The 19590-nt window shown below is 42.0% G+C and overlaps 1 protein-coding gene across 1 annotated transcript in view; it reads left to right on the plus strand.

The window, feature by feature from the left end:
* PTEN (phosphatase and tensin homolog) overlaps nucleotides 1-19590 on the plus strand; it is a 73152-nt gene that overhangs the window by 43527 nt on the left and 10035 nt on the right. Inside the window, exons 4-8 of the mRNA XM_073548203.1 lie at nucleotides 645-688; nucleotides 3188-3423; nucleotides 3620-3761; nucleotides 6059-6225; nucleotides 15745-15972. Coding sequence (XP_073404304.1) covers nucleotides 645-688; nucleotides 3188-3423; nucleotides 3620-3761; nucleotides 6059-6225; nucleotides 15745-15972 — 817 coding nt within the window. The remainder of the gene's footprint in view (nucleotides 1-644; nucleotides 689-3187; nucleotides 3424-3619; nucleotides 3762-6058; nucleotides 6226-15744; nucleotides 15973-19590) is intronic.

Raw genomic sequence — 19590 nt, forward strand, 5'->3', positions numbered from 1 at the left:
AGAGAACTGCCACCAGTTAGTATAGTAATGCTTACATTAATCGTACATTACTGATGGCTAACAGATGGTGAAATAAAAAAACCAAACCCACTGGAATGGTACTTTTACATGTGTTTAATAATGTAGTCTGCTTTCTCTTGTATGAGGAGTTAAAGGATTTAAAATTATAGGCTTGTTTTCTTTGCTTCCCCTTTAACTGTTCCCCTCATTTTGAGGTGTTTCAAGACTTTATCTAACAATGGGCAGACATGTCATTCATAGGCCATTTTCCAACGCAGTCAGTCTGGAGTGTATTGTCCTGTGACGGAGACAAGCCAATAATGACATCACAAGGCTTTTGCACTCAGAGCTGTCCAAGATCAATGGCTGAGGTCTTAATTGCATATCTCTTTAAATAATGCAGAATAATGTGCTGGACAAGAGCGCGCCTTAAATAGGAATTGGAAATGATTAGACATTCTTCTTTTGTTACCAAGTAGATTAAGTTTGCTGTACAGAATGACATTCATTGGTGAAGCTGAGCCTTATTCAATTTTGCTATATTGGTATTAATATGGATAGGCTGGTCCTCTACATGGTGCTGTGAACGAACATGATAAAATGTATCTGACCCTGGAGCTAACTTTTCTCTGCTTCACTTGTAGATGTGCTGAAAGACATTATGATACCAACAAATTTAGCTGCAGAGGTAAGTCGCAGTACACCGGTCATGTTTTGAGATGGAAATGTGGTGGAATGGGAGGAAAATATGATCACAACCTGAAAGATCATTCTGTTTTGTTTTGTTTTTTTTCCTTTCCTGCTAAAACAGTTTCTTGTACAACCTCTGTATGCAAAGTTCACATCTTTTAAAGAGGAATACACAACATCACTCCAGCAAAAACTGTGACTTTCGTTCGTATCTTGCTGCGGTTTCACTGCAGATGTTATACTTACAATTGCTAAGTATGAAATCTGCGCAAAGAATTGATATGCTGTAGGATGAAAAATGTGCTCCATGGGTCAGTTGTAGAAAATACAGTGTGTAGATAAGATGTTCTCTATTCAGCTGGTATTGTGTTATGGTTTCCATATCCTACATGTAAATCTGTAACTTGTGAAAGGCTTAATTTCGCCTTTTAAATTTTTTTTTTTTTTTTTTACGACAGTTTGGTTAAAATATTAAATCTGCAGTAACAGTTGAGCAGCACCAGAGTACAGAGCGGTTTTCACCTTAGAAATGAGCACATGGGAGAGTGCACAGTTCGTGCAAGTGATGCAAAATTGCTGCTGGTCCTAACTAGAGATAAGCGAATTTGTTCGGCTCCCTCCTTATTCAGCAAGCGATAGCGCTTACCGAATAAGCTGCAGAAGGAACACTGCTACCTGGATCGCTCCTGCTGATCAGCTGTCCGGCGCCGCAGCTGCATGTGTCGCGGCTGTTTCACTGTCACAACACATGCATGGAGAGCTGGGTTCCCTCTGCAGCTTATTCGGTAAATGCTATAGCTTGTGGAATAAGGAAGGAGCTGAACAATTTCTCATCTCTAGTCCTAACTTCACAAGTCCCCCACCCCAAACTCTTGGCAAGCTGGAAGCTAGGAGGCCTTGGATTAGTGCCTACTGAAGATTCATCATAAGACCAACACTTTAATCTCCTTCCTGCCATTGGGCATACTAGTAGATCCAATGCATGTATCTGTTTATGCTGTAAGATCAGGAGTTTAGCCTGCATGGTACCCAGCAGATACTTGGCAGGGTTACTCTGACAGCATCTGTGCTCTACTTTCTGCTGTTAACTGTTGCGGTGTATGATAACTCCCACCCTGCAAGGCTCTTTCTTGTGCTGATTGGCTGTCATGGCTGCCAAGGGCCTGCTGAAGACCCTTATGCATGCCATGTCGGAGCCCCTAGGAATGCTCCAATGATCACGAGTCTGTGGCTGGGCTTCATAAGACAGTAATTCAGTATACTATATAAAGCAAACTATCTGACAATCACAAGTTTAAGTTCCCTAAGGGAACCAAAAACAAAGGGCAAAAAAAGGTTTTTAGAAACTTGAACCTTATATCCGTCTTTAAAAATAACAAAATTGAAGAAATAAACTTATTTGGCATCACTATGATCTGTAGAAATTACAAACGATCAAGATATAAGGCCAGAATTGAATTTTATTAAAGGGAACCTGTCACCCGTTTTGGCAGATATGCCCTGAAAGGCAGCTGCCATATCTTGTATCTACAGCATTCTCTAATGCTGTAGTAAGTCCCCGATCCGACCTGAAAGTTAAGAAAATTAAGTTTTATTATACTTATCTGGGGAGGGGGGGGGGCGGGCGGTCTGGGGAGGTCCGGGCTCCAGCACCTCCCATCTTCTTGCGGGTGCCGCCTTCCTGCTTGGTTCACAGCTCCCTGGCATCATGCTCCTGCGCAGGCGTACTTCTCTGTCCTGTTGAGGGCAGACCAATGTACTGCAGTGCGCAGGCGCTGGGCCTCTGACCTTTCCCGGCACCTGCGCACTGCAGTACTTTGCTCTACCTTCAACAGGGCAGATAAGTATGCCTCCGCAGGAGCCGCTACAGAAGCAAGGAAGCAAGCAGGAGGACTGTATCGCAAGAAGATGTGAGGCGCTGGACCCAGACCCGCAACACCCATCGGATCGGACCACACCAGTATAAGTGAGTATAATAAAACTTATTTTTCTTATCTTTCAGGTCAGCTCGGGGCTTATCTACAGCAGCATAGAATCCTGTAGATAAGCCCTGAAAGACACTGGCCGTATCTTATATCGGCCAAAAGTGCTGACAGGTTCCCTTTAATTGCCGCAACTGCTTCCCAAATAAAATGCAATAAGTGCTCAGGACATTGCATCTATCCAAAAAATGGTATTAATAAAAAAAATTTTGTAGAAATTCCTGATTTACTTTTATCCCTTAACAAATTAACAAACTTTGCGAGTTTGGTATCACTGTATTCGTACTTGCCTGTAATATGTCGTCACAAGTCATTTTTATGTGATCCAGTGGGCACTTAATTTGGGAAATCAGTGAAGGTCTAATGTCTGTCCTCCTTTATCTCATGTCACATCAAACTAAAAGTCTTATTTGCCTCATTTTTCTTCTATCATCTTTAATGTAAATTGCTGTTATATTTTTGTAATTTGCCGAGCAAAAGAGCAACAAACCTCATATGATTTTTTTTCTTTGCAGTTGCACAATATCCTTTTGAAGACCACAATCCACCACAGTTAGAACTAATCAAACCTTTTTGTGAAGATCTCGACCAGTGGCTAAGTGAAAACGACAATGTAGCAGCAATCCACTGTAAAGCTGGCAAAGGACGTACAGGGGTAATGATTTGTGCATATTTGCTACATCGAGGCAAGTTTCTAAAGGCACAAGAAGCGTTAGATTTTTATGGAGAAGTGCGGACCCGAGACAAGAAGGTAACTGGAATCGTGAAGGTCGTGTCTTGGAGACTGGCTTTGCCTTTAACCGAACATTTAAAATTTTTTTTTTCTATTTTAATTCTATCAATCTGTGCACAGAAGAACTAAACGCGCATCTTGTACATTAACCATACTTGTAAAGACTGAGAATGCTCTTCTCAAATGTGTTAACACTGTCCTTTTATATATTTAGGGTGTGACAATTCCCAGCCAAAGGCGTTATGTCTATTACTACAGCTACTTGTTAAAAAATAATTTGGATTACCGACCAGTGGCACTTCTGTTTCACAAGATGATGTTTGAAACTATTCCAATGTTCAGCGGAGGAACTTGCAGTAAGTATGACCAGTCTGTCTTGGTTTTATTTTTTTTCCCTGCTATTGCCTGTTTCTGGTAATGGTGGACATTTTTGTAATATTTCCGGCAAGGTTACTGTGTCAGAGGTTCGTTACAGGAACTGCCTGCTTGTTTGGTCTGCCATAGGAATACTGGGGGGGAAGCAAATTTGACTTTGACATTCATCAGCCATTGCTGAAAGAACGTTTTGTCTCTGTTCTCGCCCCCGAATTTGGCGTATATGCTGGAAAAAGCATCCAGCCAAGTGTATCAATTGACCTTATATTGGATGAACAGAGCAATGAGAAATTTGCATTCAGCCTCTGTATGGCCAGTGTACATTTATATACCTTGAGTGTACTTGCTCTCACCTTTCTATATGACGGTATTGGTAAATGGTGTATAGGTGTATATAATGCTGTATATACCTCCGCTGTGAGAGCCTATGGGTGATTTATTATACTGTATGCCCGTACAGTAGCATATGTCACAGCCTTTCATCTGAGATGTGCGTCGGTCAAAGACTGAAAATGTGAAGTAAATAGAACCTAATGTGGATCTCCCAATTTTATATTGGTTTTAGTGTAATCCTGAAGGTGAGCTGCAACCTCATTGTGTAGAAGAAGAATTTATACATTCTGCAGAAATCTGCTTTACATTCCTGTTGGTTTGGGATCTTTACTGTGCTGGAATTTCCTTGCCCTGAGCATAAAACCCTTACAATTTACTGTCCCTATGACAACACTTCTTATGCTAAAGTTCATTTTCTTAGTGACTTTCTTTTTATGGCAGTTAAAATGTAGAAATTAATAAGAGTAGAAAACTTGGCTAATACAATATGTATGAAAAAGGTGTATTGCTTCGTGTGGTTGTCTTCCATATCGGGATCCATTATCTAGCTTTTGTAAAGGGTGGACAGTCACATCTGACAAACTTTGGTGTGGAGAATGGTATATGACGTTCTGTGTAGGTTTTTGGACTAATCGAATAGACTATTTCTAATTGTGGTCCTGGAATCCTTGCACAAACTGACAGTGTCATTGCTGTGATGGAATTTGATGAACTTGAAAAGCTGAAGTATCTACTTATCTGGGGGAGGAGGTGGGGGGCATTTTTTGTATTTAACTATAGTATGCCATTTACCTTTTTTCATAATGATTCAGAACAACAAATTGTGAAAGGCTCAGTTTGGAGACTAGTATTATAGTATTAATAAGCCCCCTTTTTTATTCCACTTAGGGTTACTTTTTTGGTTGAAGACGTTAGACTCCTTCTGTACCATTGTCCCAATTTTGCACTCCGTTGTGGTTTTCCTCTGGCATTTTGTGCTGTGAGTTAACAGCCTCCACCCTTCCTGTTCCGAATATCTGCGGCATTTTGGTTTGTGCACCTGAATAGTGTGTCCTAACACAGATCACAGCTTGGTTTTTGGTAATTGGTGTGTAGTGCTCATTAAGTGGTTGTCTTAAGTTTCATTCTCTAATAATTACTGCAGCCGGCGCTCGGCAATATAAGCTGTTAAATAAGAGGATGAAGTAAAGTTAAAAGGGTAGCAGATGTGTTTCATTCATTACTTTTGATTGGTGAGCATCAGAGTCCTAAGACCCCACCCCACTGATTGGTTGGACAGAAAGAAGCGAGGAAGAAGACCCTAGCAGAAACTTTTATTTGTGTTTTAAACTCCCAACAATGAAGAAACTGCTTTTCAACCAAAAAAAATCTGTCAAAATGCTCACAGTCCTGTCTTTCCCATTGACTTCTACTATAACGTAAAGAGCGTCTCTAGAGCGGAAGCTGCCTAAAGAATGCTCAGACCATTTCTATTAACCTCTCGACGTCTTCGGAAACATGAACCGATTTGAGATTCAATACATTGAGCATGTGAACAGCAAGTAGTTTCTACATAGAAGTTTTTTTTTTTTTTTTATATAAGCTTTCCGTGTGCCTTTTGGAGCTGACCCACTTGAAAAAGACAGTGTGCACATTACCTACATTCCCCAGTTACAGCTCCTCTCGTGGATGTGTTATGTCATTATAGCCTATGCAGTGACTAACTATAACTAGTATGCATATATATATTTTTTATTGGGGAATAACCTTGGTGCTGTACTCAAGAAATTGATACATTTGTATGGTCAAATTATCTTTGTGATACTTTAAAAGAAAATCAAAATCCATCATTTTGTGATTTCACAGAACTTGTGGCAAAATGTGTCCTTAAGTCTATTAATCTGTGGCAGTTTTCAGACTTGATTCTCCATAAACTTTCTCTTTACCTTTACACTTTCTTCTGTAGATCCCCAGTTTGTCATCTACCAGCTGAAGGTTAAGATATTTACATCCCCCACAGGACCTACAAGACGCGAGGAGAAGTACATGTATTTTGATTTCCCGCAGCCTCTTCCTGTTTGTGGGGACATAAAGGTTGAGTTTTTCCACAAACAGAACAAGATGATGAAAAAGGTTTGTGAATTGTTTCTTCGGCTATGACCCAGGATAAAATTATTTACCAAGTGATTTCTCACATTGGTGATTTCTGGCCGTGTATTGCTGGTCCTGTTTAGGGAGCAGGTGGTTGCCATCCAGTTATGTTTGTTGCGCTTTGTTACAGTTTGCTCAGGGCAAGACCAGATAAATTTCACCATGTAAATTTTTCCTGTGACTGGATTATAAGCCCCAGTTTCAAAGGAATATCTGCCTCCTGGCTGCACAGCAGAGCTGACTGGGTCTCTTAGGACCCAGCAAATTCTGCTCCCTCCCTACATCCAGCGATCATGTGGTCACCTTGTAAAAAAACTTCATTCTGTATACACAGTGCTTGTTCAGTGCTCTACAGTGACAAAAATGGCAGTTGCGGTAATAACAGTCTCTGCCTTATCTGCGGGGAGTCTGGCTGTGTCTAATAAGGGGATGTGCACACGCTGCGGATTGGGGTGCGGATTTGGCCACGCAGATTTTGTAAAATCTGCAGGTCAAAAGACCTGCGGATTGCTCTGCAGTTTTTCATCTCCACAATGGAGGAGATGGTAAACTGCAGCGGAATCCGCAGAAAGAATTGACATGTCAATTCTTTCTGTGGTTTCAAAACCGCAGGAAAACCGCGTGGAAAAAGCCGCACCGTCTGCACTGCGGTTTTTTATTCCCATAGGGAATAATGGCACTGTACACCGCAGCAAAAACTGCTACGGACCCGCAGCGGCCAAATCCGCTGCGGAACCGCAGCAGAATCCGCAGCGTGTGCACACACCCTTAGACTGCCTGCTCCTGCAGCTACTTGACTATGCAGTTACATTTTTAGAATGTCACTCTCTCTAGAGTAGAACACTGACCACCCAGACATTTAATGTGTATTGGTGCCCAGGATTAGCTAATAACCAGTGAAATAAAAAAAAAATATATTCACTCCCACCTCTTAATGTCCCTCCCCCGGTGTTGTGCAGTGGTCATTTTGTTATAACATGATGGTGTCCTGGTGTTAGCCAGCTGAGAGCTGTATATAAAAATTAAATGGGAAGGCAGAAAGGTAAAAGCTGCTTCCACCTTCCCTTGTGATTTCCTGGCTGTCACTGTGACTGCATTAAAGGTGGGCAAGGACAGCAGTACTTTTGAGAACTGCTCTTTAGCAAACTGACCAGGCTCGGGATAGAACTCTGCAGGCGCTCTGTGCTGGGGACACAGTCTTGATTCCCCATATTTCTGGTATGAGGGGACAGTCTTGTGACCTCCATGCATGAGATTTGCTTACTTTTGGTTACATCCTAACTACACTCGTTTGTGTTTCTGCACACGTCTAGTCGGCACATGGCCACACACATGCAGTTCGCATGCATGGGACCTCGTAATTGCTTGCGTGCAATTGTGTGGAATTGTGACAGCGCACGCTTAAAGTCTGCAGACTTTTATCCCAAGACTGGACACCACCTTTTAATGCCTGCTCTCACTTTAATAGAGAAAGCACCTGGGAGCCTGCAGACTTCTCTTGGCTTGTTATCCATTGCCTTAATAAATTTAGACTTGTGCTAATGCTCAACTATTTTTGATTTGACAGTATCAATATGTGAAGTGCATTATCAAAGATTTTGGCTTTTTTTTTTTTTTTTGTTACAAATCTTTCACCGTTTTTGCCATTTTGTTGGTCAGTAACAGTGGTCTCTCCAGCTGCTTAAGAAACTATTGCTACCAGCATTCCCAACAGCTAGAAAACGACAGGGTGCAGACCACCAGTCTATAACAGGTCAACTTAAGTTTTCTTGTTTTGGTTTGTTGATTATATAATGTGAATCCAGCCACCTGGAGACCTAATTGTTGGTGTGAATTACACTTGCTTATCAGTTATATTTGGTCGTACACATGCTAAAAACTGGATTAAATATTGACATACCACTTGCTTTTAAGAACATGGTTTGACAGGGATCCAAGCCTTCTTCTGATTACCTTTTACACTACAGGTCATATTAAACCACTAAAAATGTGGTATAAAACATCACTGATATTTTGGTGAATTACATGAATTTGGTCAGAGCAGGACGGAAAAGCACAGTCTTAAGTCAGTATTAAGAATGCTAATTTAATGAGGACCTGTCGCCAGATTAGACGTTGCCAGTTTTTGCACTGATTATTTTTTTTTTTTTTTGCTGCTGCCTGGAGGGTTTAAAAAAAAATAAAAAAAAAACCAAAAAAAAAAAAACTTGCCATAGGGTTATGGAGAGATGGGTCGTCTTGATGCTATTCTTTATGGTTTTTGCCAATGAGGGCGTTGCTCATAGTAATAATGCAGAGGAGTCTAAAGACATGCTGCCAGAGAATCTTGGAGACGCCTCTTTGGCAAAGACCATTAAATGCCAACACTAAATATAAAAAACAGATCTCTTTAAAGCAGTGGTCCCCAACCTTTTTTGCACCAGGGACCGGCTTCAAGCAAGACCATTCTTCCATGGCAGGGCGGGGATGGAGGTGTGGCAGGGGAGGGGCTTTGGTCATAAGGGGGTGGGGCTATGGACGGGGTTGTAGTTTAGTAGTGCATACTTATCATTTAATTATAACATTTATAATGTGACTCAACTCGCCATAGGTTTTGAATGAGTAGGAGCACCTGGCTTGCTTCTCTGTTTCAGTGGGAGCACTGGGCTGCTTCTACTGATGACCGTCACTGCTAATGATGATTGGAAACTACAAGGAAATGGAGCATTGAGCACTTAAAAAAAATTGTACTGGAGTACTGTACATGCTGATTATTTTTTAATCATGGTGTATACATGGCTCTGCTCCCACTCCCTGTATACATGGCTCTGCTCCCACTCCCTGTATACATGGCTCTGCTCCCACTCCCTGTATACATGGCTCCGCTCCCACTCCCTGTATACATGGCTCCGCTCCCACTCCCCGTATACATGGCTCCGCTCCCACTCCCCGTATACATGGCTCCGCTCCCACTCCCCGTATACATGGCTCCGCTCCCACTCCCCGTATACATGGCTCCGCTCCCACTCCTTGTATACATGGCTCCGCTCTCACTCTCCCATCCTGTATACATGGCTCCGCTCTCACTCTCCCATCCTGTATACATGACTCCGCTCCCACTCTCCCATCCTGTATACATGACTCCGCTCCCACTCTCCCATCCTGTATACATGACTCCGCTCCCACTCTCCCATCCTGTATACATGACTCCGCTCCCACTCTCCCATCCTGTATACATGACTCCGCTCCCACTCTCCCATCCTGTATACATGGCTCCGCTCCCACTCTCCCATCCTGTATACATGGCTCCGCTCCCACTCTCCCATCCTGTATACATGGCTCCGCTCCCACTCTCCCATCCTGTATACAGGGCTCCGCTCCCACTCTCCCTCTCTTGTATACAGGGCTCCGCTCCCACTCTCCCTCTCTTGTATACAGGGCTCCGCTCCCACCCTCCCTCTCTTGTATACAGGGCTCCGCTCCCACCCTCCCTCTCTTGTATACAGGGCTCCGCTCCCACCCTCCCTCTCTTGTATACAGGGCTCCGCTCCCACCCTCCCTCTCTTGTATACAGGGCTCCGCTCCCACCCTACATCTCGCGGCGCATCAGCTTCTTCCTGTGCAGAGCAGTCACGTGGTACCGCTCATTTAACGTCATGAATATGGACGCCACGCCTATGGGAGAGGAGTGGTGTCCATATTCATGACCGTAAATGAGCGGTACCACGTGATCGCTCAGCACTGGATGAAGCCGCCGCGCCGACATGGATGCAGGGTGAGTATCCATGGAAGCTACAGCCGCCGGCTCCCCTTGTGTCTGCGGCACAGGACCGGGCCTTTGCAGTGCTCTTGCCCTTGTGTCCGCGGACCGGCAAGAGCACTGCAACGGCCCGGACCTGGGCTGCGGACCGGTAGTTGGGGACCCCTGCTTTAAAGCATATATGGTGGATTTAAAAAAAAATTAAAGTAAACGAATTTTAAAATTGTTGGCAACAGGAAAAAAAAATAGCAAAAACTGAACACTTTTGCGCCTTAAAAAGTGTCCTAGAAAATGCTCTCCTCGTTGTATACCATGTCTAACTGTAAGATGCATGGCTGCAGCAGGAGCCTCCCCCTACCCTGTTTGCAGTTGGAATAAGTATTGCTAAGCTTCACTCTAAAATGAGATGAGCAGGAAATTGACCCCTCTTTTTCCTTTTTTTTTTTTTTTTTTTTTTTGTCTGTGCTAGTTTTACATGACAGTCTAACTTTAGTAATGTGCAGAATATCCTGCGTTTTTCTTTCCACTCTTTATCATTTGCATCAAAGGTTCACATTTGTACACTGCTTTGCGCTTCAGTTGCAAAACACTGTATTCAAATGTATGTGGACTAGTGTCCATTCACTAGAATGAGTAAGAAGTAGTAAAAAATGTGTTTTGATTACGGATTATTAGGCATACTGCTATACGTCTCCTATTGAGAAGACACAAGTGTGCATTCACACATCAGCGTTGTACAGCCCAGTGCTTTCCGTTTTGTTCGTGGGACAGTACGCTAACCTATAGTTTCATTCAGACATGCAAACATGAATTTTAAAAACAAATCTGTCTCCGGTCCTTGAGACTTTGTGCTTGTCGTATTCTCATCAGTCTTTCTTATCAGACTTGGTCTATGAGCATTAGTCTTGGGGGGTCTTTGTAAAATGGATGATACATTTAAGACCGACTTTGTTCTTCAGACTTCCACCTGAGTTTCATTTATTTTTGGCTGATATATTAAGAATCAATGGACGAAAGTTCAGACAAATCTACCTGCTTTAGTGAAAGAAAAAAAAAAAACAAAACAAACCTGAAGCATTTGGAACGACACCTGAGGAAAATATCGGCCTGTTTCTCTAGTCTGGTAACACTCAGATGTGTGAATATAGCCTAAAATGTATATATTCTGCTGTCTGTACAATTAAAAGCTCATTGAAAAAAAAAAATAAAAAAAAAAAACATCTTTAAAAAAAAACAAAAAAAAACAACTTTATATGCACATTGATGATATACATCAAAGTTCAGATGTAATTTGACACATCCCATACACCTGCATACATTTTTATGCAAATGTGAACTTATTGGTAGGTTTACTTTTTTTTTTTTTCTTTTTTTATAAGTATCAGTGGTTTCCAGTTTAAGAGCAATAGTGGGAGCTTTGTGTCCCTCGTCCCCGAAACATTTTGCTAGAATATGGCTTAAAGGGGGGGGGGTGTAAAAAGTCTGTGTCCTAAATATTTGGGACAGTGTGGAACAGTTTTTACATATTGCAGTATGTGTTTGTAGGATTTTCTTTGCCACTTACATGGATGCCCTTCGCTTTACCTCTGTAGTGATGCTGTTCTGCTAAGCCCTGCAATGGTGGATAGATAATACACGGTACAGGCTTGTTTACATGACTATGTCTTTGCCATCTGTTCCTATCTATCTGTATGTGATTTGATCCCAGCAGATGAAGGAAAAGCTTCTCTTGGATGCATTTTTTTCTTGTAACGGTTGTATAATTTGGGCAAGCTTTTTATTCCCTCTTCTTTATCCCCCAATCATTCAGTCCGTAGCCAAAAATTAACATCTTGAAACCCCGGGTTTTCGGGTATTGTCGGTGGAAGCTGCAGTGGCCACTGTGAGAATTGTGCTACTACATGGAGGTCATGTCAGAAAAGAACACAAGGCTACGTGCATGAAAAAAAGGATTTGAATGCCATATATTAGGATCCTTTTAAGGATATGGACACCTTTGCAGGAATGATGTGTGTATTACTCTGCAACATTTATTTCCACACCTGCCCAAAACTTCTGCAAAGGAATTCTTTTACAAAAAAATAGAAGTGTTAACAGTTTTTGCATTTTTTTATTTTGATAAATGATAAAGGGGAAATCTATTAAAATCAATATTTTGTGTGACCGCTGTTTGCTTTCAGAACAGCATTAATTCTTCTTGGTACACCTAATGCTAGAACTGTAGAAGAACAAACAGACCACACATCCAAAGCCCATACACTGATCTAATGTTACAAAACTGAACATGAGGCTCTTAGGCTACTTTCACATGTCAGTTTTTTTTTGTCCCGCACGATGTGGCGAACTACCGGATCCGGCCGCAAACGCAGAGACCGGATCCTTCTTTCTGCCGGATATATTCCTGGCAGAGAAGGTCTTCCGAGCATGCGCAGTGCAAAAAACCGGTCCGGCATTTGGAAAAAACTTTGCATGCAACGTTTTTCCTAGACGCCGGACCAGCAATTTTGACCGGATCCGGCAAAAACCGGACGCGTTGCATAGGCATCCGGCGGCGATAATGAAACTATGGGAAAAAACGGACCCGGATTTTACACATTTCGCCGCATCGCGCCTGCAGAAAAACTGACTTGTGAAAGTAGCCTACGGCTACCACTGGTTGCCACAGAGTCTGGTTTTGCTGCCGATCCACTGCGGATTTGGCCTCTGCCAATCCGCAGCAGTTCTGCAGACAGTGTACAGTAGCATGTAAATCTGTGATTTACAATCTGCTGTGCACATGCTGCAGAGTTTTAACTGCGGAAAAGCTGCGGTTTTGAATCCGCAGAAAGAAATGACATGTCACTACTTTTCTGCGGATTCTGCTGCGGTTTACCATCTCCTCCATTGTAGAGGTGATAAACCGCAGGTCATTTTACCTGCGGTTCTGCAGATACAAATCCGCAGACCAATCCGCAGCGTGTGCACATAGCCTAAGTAGAATGAGGTGTCCTCTGGTTGGAATTCAACTGACACTGGAATGGCTGTCAGACATGGAGAGAAGCTGATTTTTATAACACTCTGCAGTGGTCTCTTAATTTTTGTACTTCATGATGGTGGTAAAATTTCTTCGGTATGACTTGCGTTCATTTGTAAAAAAACAAAAAAACAAAAATGGAAATTTGAAAAGTTTTGCTATTTCAAACTTTGAATTTTCATCACCTTAAATCACAGATATGTCACACAAAATAGTTAATAAATAACATTTCCTACATGTCTACTTTACATCGGCACTATTTTGGAGCAAAATTTACAAAACCATTTTTAGAGACCATATTTAAAGTCACTTTGAAGAGTCTATATATGAAAGATCCCCAAAAGTGACACCATTATAAAAACTGCACCCTTAAGGTGCTCAAAACCAAATTCAAAAAGTTGATTAACCCTTCAGCTGCTTCACAGGAAGCTTTTGAAGAAAATAAACATTTAACTTTGTTTCACAAAATTTGACTTCAGGTACAATTTTTTTTTTTTGATAAGGGTAAAAGGAAAAAATGGACCCTAAAATTTGTTTAATTTCTGCTAAGCATGCTGATACCGCATATAAGGGAGAAAACCATGGTTTGGGGGCACGGCGGAGCTTGGAGGGAACGCCATTTGACTTTTTGAATGCAAAATTTTCTGGAACATTTGGAGGATGCCATATTGCGTTTGTAGAGCCCCTGGTGTGCGTAAACAGTGAAAATCCCCCACAGCTGACACCATTTTGGAAACTAGACCCTTCAGGGAACTGATCTAAATGTGTGGTGAGCACATTGAACCCTTAGGTGCTTCACAGAAGTTTATAACGTAGAGCCGTAAAAATAAAGAAATCATGTTTTCCCCACAAAGGTCTTAAGCACAAAATATTGCATTTTTATAAGGGTAACAGGAAAAATTGCACCAGACAATTTGTTGTGCAATTTCTTCTGAGTACGCCAATATCTCATATGAGGGAGAAAACCACTGTTTGGGTGCACTGCAATCATTAGCAGACATGTCCCAATTGGAGAGCCCCAGATGTGCTGAAACAGTGGAAACCCCCCACAAGTGACCCCATTTGGATAATAGTCCCCTCAAGGAATGTATTTAGATGCATGGTAAGCACCTTGAACCCCCCAGGTGTTTCACAGAAGTTGAGCCGTGAAAATAATAAAATCACCTTTTAGTTTTAGCCCCAGATTTTACATTTTCACACTAGAAGTTGGTAAAAATGGCACCAGAATTTGTCCCACAATTTCTACTGAATGTGGCAATACCCCACATGTGGCTGTACAGTACTACATAGCCATACAGAGAGACTCGGGAAGAACGGAGTGCTGTCTGCGTCCTGGAACGGAGATTTTCCTAGAAGTGTTTGCGGATTCCATATACAGAGCCCCTAATTGCTAGAAAAGCAGAATCCCCCTCAAGTGACCCCATTTTTGAAATTATACCCCTTTGTTTATTTATCTATAGGTGTAGTGCTGGTTTTGAGTCCATGGGTAGTTTCCAGAAACAAGCAGCAATGAATGTTGCCAAGTGAAAATTGCAAACTGCCGCTGTAGTGACCAGTACGTTATGCCCAGCCCGTGCTTCTGGAGGCATGCACCCATTAAGTTAGGCAGGCTCTCATCGCTTCAGAAATGCCAAATTTGGAAGCTATATGTGGTTTAAGTACACTGTGGGGCTCAGAAGGAAGGGGGGCATTTGGATTTGCGAGCACAGAATTTTCTGCATTTCTTTTGGAGGGTGAGGAGCCATTTTGCTATTCCAGAGCCTTTGTGCTACCAGTAATGTGGGAGCCCCATATATTTCTGTTAACAGATGACAGACCTGAGTGAGGACTTGCTTTTTTGTGGATTGTTGAATCTTTTATTGGGAACATTTTACATAACGTTTGGGATCACATTTATCTGGCGTTCTATGCTGAACACTTACCGTATATACTCGTGTATAAGACGAGGCACCTAATTTTGCCTCAGAAAAACTGGGAAAACTTATTGATTAGAGTATAAGCCTGGTATGCATTGTCGCCTCATCCCTATCCTTCTCTGCGTGGCTCCTTGTCCCCCATCCTGGCCTGCAGCAGCATTCCTATGCTTTAGAAACTGTCAGCTCTGCACTGACAGGCAAACTTGCGCATCATGCACTGGGCAAACCAGCATGTTTCCTAGCTCTGGTGACCCGGATGTTGTCATGACGACATTGGGTCACCATGGCAACGATCGTGACCCCGTGTCACGCTGTTGGGTCTCCGATCCAAAGGCAAAGGGGCTGTCAGTCCTATGCCGGCACCCAGAAAACTGCGATCGTGTTCAATCGCAGCATTTTGGGGCACTTAGTGCCGGCTGTCAACTGTCAGATTCAGCTGACACCTGGCGGCAATCGCTGTCACACCACCTGTGTGTGTGTGTGTGGGCGATGTAGTAATCCGCCCCTGGTTAGATAGACCCAGGTCACATGCATGGATTATTATGTCTAATGTCAGAAATGGGTTGATCTTGTATATTTTACTATGTACAAAAATAAATGCCATACGGTACAGATGACCATTTAGATCAACTCAGCGGTCTGATTTTTATTTAGAACTTTTTTTAATCCATGTGTAAGCTTAGCCCACCTGGGTATTGGAGCTAGTATAGACCTGTACCAGATTTGCCCAGTTTTGACTTGTTTGTTTTTTTTTTTTTGTTTTTTTTTGTTGTTGTTCTATAATTGTATTTTAATTGCATGTTGTTTTTTTTGTTTTTTTTACTTTTTTGTAGGAAAAAATGTTTCACTTTTGGGTAAATACATTTTTCGTACCTGGTCCTGATGAATATTCAGAGAAAGTAGAGAATGGAACATTACTTGGTGAGCAAGAACTTGATGGTATTTACAGTACCGAACGATCAGACAATGACAAGGAATATCTCACCCTCACGTTAACAAAAAATGACTTGGATAAAGCTAACAAAGATAAGGCCAACAGATACTTCTCACCAAACTTCAAAGTAAGTAAGATTTCTTCATGCTTGATATCTTGTTGGGTTTTTCTTCTTTCATTTGCTCATTATGGCTTTCTACAAGCTAATAATTTTCTCTGCTCTGTGTAGAAACAGGAAGTTTCTTGTCCCTGCATATATCATTCCCCTCTTCAACTCCTGACCCAGCAGCTCCCTCCTCCTCCTGCCATAGACTTTTGCAGTGATGACTCGTACAGAGAAAATTGACTTCCAGTTTTTACATAGAGCCTAGAAGTAATCAGTTAGTCCGTTTTTAATCACGTGACGTCATAGACCTAATGGAAAAGAAGAATTAGCTGGGTAGAAAGAAAAATTAGCAGTTGTAAGTACACAGTTCTATATAACTGTTGTATATTAAGAGGATAAAAACTTTAATGGGAGGACTTATTAAATCAAGGCAGTGTCTATCCCCTTTACGACCTTAAACCTATAGGTATGTCTAAGGTCGGCTCCCCCCTGTTTGCTGTGGGCTCTGGTGAAGAGCCTGCAACTTTCCAGCACGTCAGCTGATTTCATCAGGGTCCACAAACATCACAAACATGATCGCGGTGTACTGGGGGATAAAGGGAAGCATCGGCAGGGAGGGGGCTCCCTCCGTGCTTCCCTGAGCCCCCCACGGCAGCGCAGTGTGCAGTGCTGCTGCGGGGGGGGCTCCTTCCCTGCAGGCCGCCGAATCCAAGATGGCGACGGGGACCTTCAGGGGCCTGCAGGGAGCCGGCTTCCTCAGTGCCTGCAAAGTGCAGGCACGAGGAAGCCTGCTGCACTGCCTGTGACAGATCGCTGATCTGTCACAGTGATCTGTGATGTGACAGATCAGCGATCTGTCACAGGACAGTGATGTCCCACCTGGGACAATGTAATAAAGTTAAAAAAAAGTGTTAAAATAATTTTTTTAAAAACCGCCAAATAGAAAAAAAAATATATATTCCCCCAATAAATTCATTTTTTGGAAATAAAAAAATAAATAAAAGTACACATTTGGGATCACCGCGTCCGTAATGACCTGCCCTATAAAACTGTCCCATTAGTTAACCCCTTTAGCGAACCCCTTAAAAAATAAAAAAACGAAGCAAAAAATGATTTATCATACCGCCGAACAAAGTGCAATAACGCGCGATCAAAAAGACGCATATAAATATCCATGGTACCGCTGAAAACGTCATCTTGTCCCGCAAAAAACGAGCCGCCATACAGCATCATCGGGGAATAAATAAAAAAAAAGTTATAGCTCGCAGAATAAAGCTATGAAAAATAATGATTTTTTAAATAGTTTTCATTGCATAAAAGCGCCAAAACATAAAAAAAGACCTAAATGAGGTATCGCTGTAACCATACTGACCTGAAGGATAAAAGGGCTTTATCAATTTTATCGCAGCACGCGGAAGGGTGTAAACGCACCCCCCCCAAACGAAATTCATGAAACGCTGGTTTTTGTTCATCCTGCGTCGGAATCGGAATAAAAAGCGATCAAAAAATGTCACGTGCCCGAAAATGGTACCAATAAAACGTCAACTCGTCCTGCAAAAAATAAGACCTCACATGACTCGGTTGGTCAAAATACGGAAAAATTATAGCTCTCAATATGTGGTGATGCAAAAACTATTTTTACAATAAAAGCGTCTTTTAGCGTGCGACAGCTGCCAAACATAAAAACCGCCATAAATAGTAAATCAGACCCCCCGTTATCACCCCCTTAGTTAGGGAAAAATAATGAAATTAAAAGAAAATGTATTTATTTCTATTTTCCCATTAGGGCTGAGATTGGGGTTAGGGCTGGAGCTAGAATTGGGGGGTATCCACTGTTTGGGCCCATCAGGTGCTCTCCAAATGCAACATGACGTCTGATCTAAATTCCAGGCAATTATGAGTTGAAAAAGTCAAATGGTGGTCCTTCCCTTCCAAGCTCTGCCATGCGCCCAAACAGTGTTTTACCCCCACATATGGGGTATCCGCCTACTCAGGACAAATTGCAAAACAAGTTTTGGGGTCCAATTTCTCCTGTTACCCTTAGGAAAATAAAAAATTGGGGGCAAAAATATCATTTTTGTGGAAAAAAAAGTTTTTTTTTTCACGCCCGGGCGTTATAAACTTCTGTGAAGCACTTGGGGTTCAAAGTGCTCACCACACATCTCGATAAGTTCTGTGGGGGGTCTAGTTTCCAAAATGGGGTCACTTGTGGGGGGTTTCCACTGTTTAGGTACATCAGGGGCTCTCCAAACGCACATGACACCCGCAGACCATTCCATCAAAGTCTGCATTCCAAAACGTCACTACTTCCCTTCCGAGACCCGACGTGTGCCCATACAGTAGTTTTCTCCCACATATGGGGTATCAGCGTACTCAGGACAAATTGGATAACAACTTTTGGGGTCCAATTTCTCCTGTTACCCTTAGGAAAATAAAAAATTGGTGACTAAAAGATCATGTTTGTGAAAAAAAATGATTTTTTTATTTTCACGCCCAGGCGTTATAAACTTCTGTGAAGCACTGGAGGGGTCAAAGTTCTCACCACACATCTAGATAAGTTCCTTGGGGGGGGGGGTCTAGTTTCCAAAATGGTGTCATTTGTGGGGGATTTCCACTGTTTTGGTACATCAGGGGCTTTCCAAACGCGACATGGTGTCCAATCTCAATTCCAGCCAAAAACGTCAAATGGCGCGGCTTCCCTTCCGAGCTCTGCCATGCGCCCAAATATTGGTCTACCCCCACATATGGGGTATCAGCGTACTCAGGACAAATTGCACAATAACTTTTAGGGTCCTGTTACCCTTGGAAAAATAAGAATTGAGGGTGAAAAGATCATTTTTGTGGAAAAAATGATTTTTTTAATCGTACGGCTGTACGTTATAAACTTCTGTGAAGCCCTTGGGGGTTCAAAGTTCTCACCACATATCTAGATAAGTTCCTTGGGGGTCTATTTTCCAAAATTGCGAAATTTTTGCCAAATTTCTGTGTTTTTCACAAATAAACGCAAACTATTTGAGTGAAATTTTACCACTAACATGAAGTACTATATGTCACGAGAAAACAGTGTCAGAATCACCGGGATCCATGGAAGCGTTTCAGAGTTATTACCTCATAAAGGGACAGTGGTCAGAATTGTAAAAATTGGCCCAGTCATGAACGTGCAAACCACCCTTGGGGCTTAAGGGGTTAATAAATTTTTTTTTTTTTTTTTTTTTTTTTTTTTTTAGTAATACAATACGTGTTAGAGGGTCTTAAATTGTATAGAATGGTAGAATTGTGTTGAGTGGTTTTTTTTTTCCCCACTTTCACCGTACCTGAAAAATTTCTCTTGTTCCTCGGTACATTATAAGGCTTGTGCGCATGTAGTGTTGATTATTTTTTTTCCTTGTACATTTGAACACTCAAACCTTTTTTTTTTTTCATTTCAAATCTGCAATGTCATTTGTTAGTGTTTTTGCGGTGTAGTTCACCCATTTGAATGGGGAAAAAAAGCGCAATTGTTACATGCAACGGTGTAGCTGCCTGCACACAAGTATTAGCAGCAGATTTTTCTGCTGCAAAAAAAGATGTGTACACAAACCCTTAAGGTTTGTTCACACGCGGTTTTTTTTTTTTTTTTTTTTTTTTTTTTTTTTCCAT

Source organism: Dendrobates tinctorius, unplaced genomic scaffold (assembly GCF_039654945.1).
Source record: "Dendrobates tinctorius isolate UK_male_01 unplaced genomic scaffold, ASM3965494v1 ptg000156l, whole genome shotgun sequence".
Lineage (NCBI taxonomy): Eukaryota > Metazoa > Chordata > Amphibia > Anura > Dendrobatidae > Dendrobates > Dendrobates tinctorius.